The following is a 10,557-nucleotide window of genomic DNA, read 5'->3' on the forward strand; positions in this document are numbered from 1 at the left end:
GTTGTGGGCAGTTGGCGAGTGTCAGCAGACCCTGCGCCCCAGCTGCTCAGGTGCTTTTCTGACCGGAAGACTACATGTATTATTTTTATACTTCTTTTAATTACATTTGTTCATTGTCAGATCCGTACATGTACAGAATGCATTGATTATTCTCACCCACTAATCTCTGCTTGGCCTCATACTAACTTTGACAATATGTTTTAATCTTCTGGATCCTTCTCATTCTCTGGCTTGTTCTACCTTCACCTACGTTTAGCTTGTTCTCTATCTGTCTGTAGTCTGTCTCTAAACAACTGTCCCAGTAAAACTGCCTCCTTCCCCTCTCCCTCTGCACTGTTCCCTCTTATAAAGAGTTCCCTCCCTTCCTCTCTTCTCCTCAGAGTTGGGCAATACCCTACTCTCAAATCTTTCTCTGATTTGTCACTTTGTCTGCCACTCAATTAGATATCTCTTCCAAACTTGGGTGCTTCCTTTTACAAACTAACTTTACCTTCATTATTTGGAATTAAAGATGTGTACTAAGGGTGTGTCTGTATTCCAGCCAGAGGGATTGATGACATGTGCTAAGCCTGAGCCATACCACAACTGGAAACAGGTTTTTCCAGTAAACAACACACTTTCAGGTTCACAGTGTGGTGAAATATGCAGCAACAGTTCCCCTTTGTCTAATCCAAAAATTGTACACAGTATAACTATTATATCAGAAACAGTCAATCCCACAAACTTAACAGTTCAAATGCCCTTATGGGGATCCATTGATAGGATGCCCTTTACAACTGCAGTCTGTTGTCTTGATCATCTGTCTTCAGCAAATGCCCATTTCAGCATCAAGGTTTTCCAACCTGCCAATCTGTTCTTCTTCAGCTGGTTGGTTGAGCTGTCTCCATGGAGAGGATCTGCTTTCACCCATGTCGCTGTCTTTCTGCATCTCTTCCTTCCTTGAGTCACGCCTTTCATGTGGAAGCATTTCTTATTCAAATCTCATCTTCATTAATTTTGATGGAACTCACAGTCTTTCATAGGCAAACCTCTTCCCCCAACTTAACATTTTTCCGAGCTCGACTCTGCTGTTAAAACATCTCAAAAGTAAACAGGTTGATTTAATTCAGCAGATTTTTTTTCTATTATCAACTGTCTTTCAGCTAATCGGATCCCCCCTTTCTGTTTATCAAGGTTCAATTACATCTTTCTGAATCCATACATAGGTTAGACATTTAGACAATTATATTCTATGCCTGGGACAAGAACTCAAGCAGGAAAAGACAAACACACACACACACACACACACACACACAAAAACAAAAACAAAAAAAAACAAAAAACAACTGGAGGCAGGAGCTGATGCAGAGGCCATGGAGGGGTGCTGCTTACTGGCTTGCTTCCCATGGCTTGCTTTTTTATAGAATGCAGGACCACTAGCCCAAGGATGGCAGCACCCACAATGGGCTTGACCTTCCCATATCTATCAATCACTAATCAAGAAAATGCCCTACAGCCAGATCATATGGAAGTCTTTTTTTTTTTTTTAATTGAGGTTCCTTCCCTTCAGATAGCTCTGGCTTGTATCAAGTTGACATAAAACTAGCCAGCTCAGGCACCAGGATGGAGCTTCCATTTCATAACTATGTGCATGCAAATCTTGTTCTAAGACACTGAAGAGTGCAGCTAACTGAACTCTTGCGGTAACCACAAGCTCCCACACCCACTCTCCTCACTACTCAATCCTTCCACTTAACCTGGTAAGAGCATCGTTGCCAAAATCTAAACTTCTGTGCATGAACTCTCTGTGTAAACCTTAGGTGGTACCCTGGCTCTCTCCTGTAAGAAGGACCCTATGTTGTCTAGACATCAGGCTTTCCTAATTTGATGTTGCTTCCACTTCTCCTCTCACACTTGTACCCAGAGACACTGGTTAATTCCCAGTTCACCGTGGGCCAAACCCTCCTGAAATCTGTGTATTTTCCCATGACCCTTTCTAGCTATGAGTGCTTTTCCTGCACTCTTCCAACTAAGAAAAGGTACTATTTGTTCTTTATCCTCTGTGCCAGGCCTGTCCTTTCTTTGATGTCCTTCTCAGATCTCATAAGTAAGCTACTACATCCAGCAGTGCATGCTTTCACTTGGTACATATTACACTAAGCTATAAATACTTATTAGAAAAAAATGTTTCCCATTTCTAAACTGAGATCTTAAAAAGCACAGAACTCTATAATGTCAGAGATCATGTCTTTTTAATCTTTGGATCTTAGCAGACTATCAAAGTGTCTGACAGCTTACAGTTTCTCTCTCTCTCTCTCTCTCTCTCTCTCTCTCTCTCTCTCTCTCTCTCTCTCTCTCTCTCTCGTATATATAATGTGTGTGTGTGTGTGTGTGTGTGTGTGTGTGTGTGTGTGTGTGTGTGTATGGAAGAGACGGGCTTATTTGGACTTGTGGTTTGCAGGAGAAGTTGCCCATCATGGTTGGAAGACATGATGGTACGTGTGTGAAATGACTATGGCTGCTCACACTGTGTATGCAGTCGGGAAGCAGAGGCACATGAATGCCAGAGCTCCCACTTTATAAAAATTTCTTTAAAGAGCAGGTGAGAATTTATGAGTCAGAATAACAGGCCCCTCTGTATGATTCAGAGGACTGAGCTTTAGTCTGGGGAATAGCAGCAGGAACCACCACTCACCCATGTCTCACATTATTACATGAGAGTCTAAGTTTGTAGTGTCTTATCTACAAGAAGGAGAGACACAAATTAAACAAATGACTTGTGTAGGTGAACCCGCACACCTATGACAAGTAATGATACTTTCCCTTCCCAACTTTAGACAACTATTGTTTTACTAAAATTTGTGAAAAACTAGAGATCCTTGCCAAGTTCCATTGCTTAACAAGTAAAACTACACACCTTCAGAAGCGTTCAGCACATCCTCTGTCAAGGGCCCTCTGTTTCTAAGGTGACGAAATGTGACATCAAAATGTCATTTCCACTCATGAGTTAAACTGCAAGCCATAAAACCAACAATAGTGGGACTCGCCTCTCTGATTCTTGAACACAGTTCAAGAGCTCTACCCTCATCAGGAGAAGCTGGGGAGATGGTCCCACCAGTAAAGAGCTTATTGCCTGAACACCTGAATTGAGAGTTCCTGTACTAATGCAAAATGGCTGAGCATGGTGGTGGCACCTGTAATGCCAGCACTGGGAAGGTAAAGACAAGAGCCTCTGGAGCTAACTGGTCACCATTCTAAACCCATCAGCCAGCTCAGTGAGGGAGCCAGTCTCTAGGGATAATGTGGAGACTGATCAAAGAACACACATGCACACACACACACACACACACACACATATGCACACACACACACACACACCACACCACACCACACACTGAATCAGTTTGAGATGGAAGCTAGCTAGCATGCCCACTCCTTCCTTCACATAATAAATGCAGAAAGTAAATATTATCCATTTTATCCGGTAGTAGTTTCCCGGGGACTCTGGAGATAATGAGAAGTGACCATTTTCCTTTTAGTCTGATATTGTATTTTTGATGTCTCATAAGATTTAATACCAATAAGTTTTCCCTCATAGACTATACACTTTACTGCACCATGAAAATTACTAATTATTGTGTAACTCGTGGTTCTTTTGTGAGTGGATTAATAATAAGTGTTGGCAAGCACACCAGAAGCTGATGCTCATGGAGTGTGCAACTCCTTCAGCTTCTACTTCATGAGACAGGCTTTTGCTTAAAAGTTTATAGCCCTGGATTTGTTTCCACTTATTTCTGTATGTATGTATGTATATATGTATGTATGTATGTATGTATGTGTGTATGTGTGTGTGTGTGTGTATGTATTTGCTATGTGAGTGCTTTGCTGCATGCACACCAGCACACCAGAAGAGGCCAACTGATGCCCTTATAAGTGGCCATGAGTCACCATGCGGCTGCTGGGAATTGAAGGGAATTGAACTCAGGACCTCTGAAAGAGCAGCCAGTGCTCTTAACTACTGAGCCATATCATCAACCTGAGTCCTGGATTTCAATAAACATAAATCTGTTTTCTCATTTTTCAAATAATAAACCTCTGAAATGAGTACAGTTTGAATTGCATTTTTCTGTGTCATATTGTAGAAATATAGTTGGAAAGTCTATTTTATGGAAAGAAATTTTAGTTTATTTTGTTTCACCTGTCTCCACTTCTTTGCATTCATTCATTTCTCCAATAAACACTATTGGCCACCTGTGAAGAACCTTAAATGAATGAAGTTACCATCCTCAACTACTTTCAGAAACACACCGTTAGCATGGAAATGAGACATTTCAGTACATGTGCATGGTCCAGGCAGTCAGCACAACTCAGAATATTCTCATTCAGTCCCCAGGCTGTGTTCCCTCATGTTTATTCTGTTTTTTCTCTGTCCTGCCCCAGAACATAGACAGACCCAGGAAAGCACCATGGATGTCTTCCCTGACTTCCCCACTGCTTTCCTTCTGCTTCTGAGCCCTTAAAATAAACGTTGGGAGCTCTATCCAGATGTCAGGTGTTATCTACCCACTTCCTCTGCAGTGAAGGAGGTGGAGATGGGAGCCAGAGAGGAAGAGGAAAGGTTTTTCTCCAGATCACTATATGTCACATACATGCTTTCATGCTCATGTATCTCTTTACCATAGAGCAAGAAATCTGCAGAAAGGAGCTCTGACTCAGCACCTATGTTTTCTCCAGGGCCCAGTACACTTCCTGGAGGATACATGGTACTGGCCAAAGCTCTGTGGAACAGATACACATCATCCAGAGGAAGACTGTATATGCATACTATAGAGGTTCTGAATCGAGGTCATCATAGAGTTGTGGGAGAATTCAGAGTAAGACACAGCTAGACTTAGAGCTGGGAGTGGCTACAAGTTAGAGCAACATGGACAAAACCCTTTCAGAAAGGGTGGGGCCCATCCAAAGAAAAACCAAAGATCCAGCAGGCATTCCATGTGTTCACTATGCCTGAGAATCAAAATGGAAGGCATGATGCTATACAGATATGTATGGTTATAGCTTCTAATAGTTTAACTAAAGCTAGGTATGGTGGTATATCCCTGAGATCCCAGCCACTCAGGAAGCTGAGATACTGTGAAATGAAAACCACGCAGGGAAGTTTAGCAAGACTCTATTTCAAAACAGCATAAAATACCTGAGGATATAGCTCAATGGTGGAGCACTTGTCTAGCATATGGATGACCCTAAGTTGGTTTTTGTTAAACTTTAACCAGATATAATAAAAGCTCAGCTCATTAACTTATAACCTCAATATTTACCCTAAAACGATCCCTGTTAATAAGTGACATTCCTATTAACTTTCTCTTTATCTTATTCCTCAAGCCCAATTTTTATTCTCTGTTTTCGTTGTTTGGATTTTGATAACATTTTTAAAATTGGCTCATAGGGAATAATGGCACAGTTGAAGAAAGAGATGAGAACTCAACCACCTGTGTGAAGTAATTATGTACACATTAAGTTACACTTAACTTAGGAATTGACAATAGAAAATCACCTGCCTCTAAACTTAGGTTACGGGTGTACACGGGACAAGCAGCAGGAGAGAGCCTGTAGCTCTGAGGTTCTGTACCCTTCATTCACAGTCATTGAGTCCTCATCTGATGTGCTAGATTCAAGATATTTGCTTTCAAATCTAAATAGGTACTCTCAGAATTGTAAGAGATACTCTATATTTTGGTCTTCAACCTTCTTTGTACTGTGACCATTTAATGTAGCTCTTCATGATGTGGTGAGTCCCATCCATAATATTAATTTTGTTGTTATGTTTATAATATATATGCTATAATATATATTCTATGGCATGTAAATATGATATGCAGGCTATCTGATATGTGAGCCTTAAGAAAGGGTCATTTGACACGCCCCCCCAAGGGGACATGGACTCACAGGTTGAGAATCATTGCTCTATACGAAGTAAAACACCTACCATTGAATAGATAGCCATTTTAATTACTTATCTATTACTGTGATAAGACAGCATAATAAAGGAAAATTATAAACACTTATTAATGCTAATGGTTCTAGATAGTGAGAATCCATGCTCATGAGGCAAAAAGAATGGTAGTAAGAAGTAGTGTGTGGTACCAGGGCAGGAGCTGAGAGATTACATCTGATCCACAAGTAGAAAGCAGAGAAAGAGAAAGCTAACTGGGAATGCCCTGGGCTTTTAAGACCAAAAACCCACCAAGAGTGACATAATATGCCTCCTCTAACAAGGCCACACCTCCTAATTCTTCCTAAAATCTGCCAACTCATTCAAATATGAGCCTATGGGACCATTCTCATTCAAACCACCACAATGGCTGTATTTAGCTATAGTATTTGATTATATGATGCTTAGTAATTTTTATATCAGTGTAAGCACCAGCATTTACTTAATGAGCCAGGGTTACCTGATTATGGTCAGCAGGAATGTCAATCAGGTTAGGTCAGAGGGATCACAGCAACTCTGAGGCTGAGACAAGTTTATTCCAATCAATCAGACATTTTATACAATTATCAAAACAGATATAATAAGGGTTCCCAGGATACAATGACTGTTGCAAGAAAGACAGGATACACAAGATTAATGTCTAAGACTAATTGCTCAGCCAAGCTTCTATATGCTTTGCTGACTTGAAGGACACAGAAAAACCATGAGCAGCCTAAACCATTCACTGCCTCAGTGAGTGCTTTGGTTTCCTGGGAACTGAAAGGTGCACAGTGCCCCAGGAGCCAAGGACTCTAATCTAAAATGCCTATAGTGTATGCTTCTCCAGGCAGCTCCACCAGGCCAATTCTGAGACTCCTTGCATGTTAGCAAATAAAAACATGTATATCCCTTTCAACAACTATATGGCATGTGGTATGTGAATAGTATGTACATTAATATGCATAGCAGACTAAATAAATGATATATTTCATTTATAAATGTGTAAACGTATAAAGGTTATACTTTTGTGTGTGCTTTCTAAGTATTAGGGGATCCATATGGAAGCGCTAAGTTGTCACCAAATGTCTTGCTCGGTTCTTCTCCACTTTATTTATTGAAGCAGGGTCTCTTGTTAGACCTGGAATACCCAAGTGGGGATCATCTGTCTAGCCAGTTTGTCCCAGGAATCTCTTATGTCTATTTCCCAAGTAATGAGAAAAGAGGCAGATGCCAACCCCACCCTGCTTTTACCTGGATCTGAGGATCCTCACCTGGTCATCTTACCTAAGTGCCAAGTGCCTTATCTACTAATCTAAATGATTGTTGTCATGGTACAAGTACACGGGATGTGCTTACACAGAAACGTCCGTTTGCCTTCTTAGCATGAGAATAACACATGGCACAATTTTGTCTCACAGAATGATTGAAGATAGTGGAAAAAGAGGAAACACCATGGCAGAAAGAAGACAGCTGTTTGCAGAGATGAGTAAGTATGGAGCTTTTAAGGAACTCACTTCAGTGTTCATTGAATATTCATGAGAAGACCAGAAATAACCATGTCTTCCTCAGGGCCTCTGGACTTCTCCATAAAAATCCTCAGTTCCTTCCATAACGATGCATTTGGCCATTTTATTTTCTCATTAGGTGAGAATTAAATTACTCTGCAATTTATTATTATTTGCTTCTACACTCTCTATTTCATAGGTTGTATTTGTACATGAGCAGGCACGTTTGACAGCACTGCTCAGTGTTGACTTTAATACAGTCCACTAGGATTTGCAGTATGCACTCACCTGTCTGCATTACCAAGTGGCTGCCTTAGTATACAATTTATAAAATACGCCTTTGAATGTCTACCCTGGAAAATGACATAATGCATTCAAATCAGAAAGAAGGATGAAATGGGAATATGCTCTCGTTTGGATCACCTTTGTAAGGCAGTTTGTCACCAAAACCATAAAGAAAAAAAGCAAAGTATAACAAAAGATGAGAGCAGTTTGGGGCTGACATATGTAAGGACCACAAACACAGATGGCATGTCCTGATGGCTGGCCTATGAAAGTGTGTGATGTTATGAAACTGGTGTAGTAACATCTCCCTTATGGACCTGTTTGATTGTTCATAAAAAGAGGGGAAGCATCCTCCTCAAATTGCATGTTATAAAGAAAAACATGAGTTCTCCTGTCCTGTGTGTTTTATTTTTTGTTCTTCCCTTCATGAGCAAAGGCGACAGTGTCCAGGGGTGACTCATGTGCTCTTCCCCTTGAGAGGGAAAGGTGATAGAAAAGAATTTTATATTGAAAATGGGAGGGATGTGATTGGCAGGAAATGGGTCTGGGAAGTAAAAGAAAGGTTCTCTGATCATAAGGTTGGGATTTTAAAATCCTTTTCCCACCATCTGGTGGCACCCATGCAATGCTAGAATTAACAGAGGAAGGAGAGTTAAAATGGATGTGGGGATTCCCAGACATCTGTCTGCCTTTCCCACTTACAGCATCACAAGTGTCTGTGAGAGTTTCAGCCGAGACTTCCTAGCATATCCTGCTGTATTAAATGCTGCTATCTTTATTTGGAATGACTTATTGGTCCCCTAGAATTGTGGCTTTTTTATAGGTACACATCTGGTTATGATCTTTCAAGATCTTAGTTAGACTAGAGGAATAAATTTCAATAAACTATCATACTGCTGTTAATTATGTCTTGCATCTTTCAAATTTTCTATAGAGAATAGATACTTTGTAGTATCCCCATGAGAAATAAACAAACAAATAAATAAATAAATTATAAAATGTTAGTTTGCTACACTAAATTGTTCTACATGGATCATAACAGTGTAGCATATGCCACGAATATACAGGTCTTTTTTTAATTGAAAATGAAGTTTTTAAAGGGAAATACTTATTTGCATAATTAAAAACAAGGGAAAATATTTTTAAAAATCATGTATTTTGTGGAGGGAAAAACCTTTCTTAACATCTGAGTAAACTCCATCACGGGCAAATATCTTGCCAGACACAAAAAGGTAATTCATATTTTCTACAAAGAAAACCTGTTAAATCTTTGAACTTATCTTTGAAATGCTAAATATTTATCAGCTGGCACACTGTAGGAATTACAAAAGTGTGCTTACGTAACAATTTTAGCAACACTTATCTAAGTTTAAATGTCCAGTTTCTTCCCTAGCTGGTGCAATTCCAGGCACAGGTAAATAGCAATGTTATACATGTCTATTAAATTAAAACTGTAATAATCAAGGAAAGCTTAACACAAATCTTAAGTTCATACACGCAGAACAACTTGCAGCCAGACATCTTGACACTCATTTGTAATCTTAGCACCAGGGAGGTAGAGGCAGGAGGTTCAGGAGTCCAAATTCATCCTTGGGAAGCCATGGGCGATGTGAAACCCTGTGAAGAGTGTGGGTTACAAGGAATAATTCTAAATTTTCTTTATATAAATAAGACATAGGAGAACTAGTACTCAATTATAAGTTAATCTTTTCCTAGGAATGTTACAGGACTGTCAAGGTGCTGTGTTAAATAGCTTGGTAAGCTGCACTAATTATCAGAATAAATAAGCAAACCAAAAAGGTCTCATTCTTCCCACATAGGCCAAGGACTGTGAAAGATATCAATTGGCTTCACCAGCAATCACAGACAGTAGCAGAGGAACAATGGCCTGCATGCAAAGGGAGGAAATGCTGTTGATGGGTGGACTATCACACAGGCAAAGAAAATCTTCTTGACAGTGTGTCAAAATAGCCAATAATTTAAAAAATAACATTTTCCAGGAATCTGTGATGTCCAGACAGCACAAAGGGACTAGGAAGTTGTAAGTGTGGTTATTTCTGTTTTTTTTTTTCTTGAAATAATTTTTAAACAAAAGAGAAAAGGTGAAGGGGAGGAAGCTTTGGTGTTCTGAGTATTACAGATGTGAAAGAATATTCTCATCGCAGGATCACATAAGCTAAATGCACAATAAAGACTTATTAAAGTATTACAGTAAGGACAAGAGATTAACCTCCTGTATTTGAAGGCACTTGCACTGAAGGCAGCTACTGGAGAGTTACTGGACTTTTTAACTTGGAAGTTGTTCAATGTGATTAAGCAATCTGATTGCTAGTGATAACAATTAAGTCAGGCTCTGGGATGTATTGTATGAGAGAAGAATTAAGTAAAAGTTGAAAGAGAAAAGGGGAGAAAGAGGAAGAGAAGGAAGAGGAGGAGGAAGAGGAACAGAATTAGGAGAAGGAGGAGCAAGAGAAGGAGGAGGAAGAACAAGAAGATGAAGAATGAGAAAAACAAGAAGACAAGAACAAGATCAAGAAGAATGTCAGTTCTTTTGGGTTACCTCAAAAGAGGAACACTCCTCCATTGTTGGTGGGATTGCAAGCTTGTACAACCACTCAGTTGGGTTACCTCACTCAGGATGATGCCCTCCAGGTCCATCCATTTGGCTATGAATTTCATAAATTCATTCTTTTTAATAGCTGAGTAGTATTCCATTGGGTAAATGTACCACATTTTCTGTATCCATTCCTCTGTTGAGGGACATCTGGGTTCTTTCCAGCTTCTGGCTATTATAAATAAGGCTGCTATGAACATAGT

At 39.9% G+C, this 10,557-nt stretch overlaps 1 protein-coding gene across 16 annotated transcripts in view; it reads left to right on the forward strand.

The window, feature by feature from the left end:
• The window catches only part of Dtna (dystrobrevin alpha), a 342,602-nt gene that overhangs the window by 212,530 nt on the left and 119,515 nt on the right, over nt 1-10,557 (forward strand). For all 16 annotated transcript variants that reach the window (XM_021151027.2, XM_029471848.1, XM_029471844.1 and 13 more), the window contains one exon: nt 7,369-7,436. In XM_021151027.2, the coding sequence (XP_021006686.1) occupies nt 7,370-7,436 (67 nt within the window). In that variant the 5' untranslated portion in view covers nt 7,369. The remainder of the gene's footprint in view (nt 1-7,368; nt 7,437-10,557) is intronic.

The sequence above is a fragment of the Mus caroli genome, chromosome 18, assembly GCF_900094665.2.
Source record: "Mus caroli chromosome 18, CAROLI_EIJ_v1.1, whole genome shotgun sequence".
In the NCBI taxonomy this organism is placed as follows: domain Eukaryota; kingdom Metazoa; phylum Chordata; class Mammalia; order Rodentia; family Muridae; genus Mus; species Mus caroli.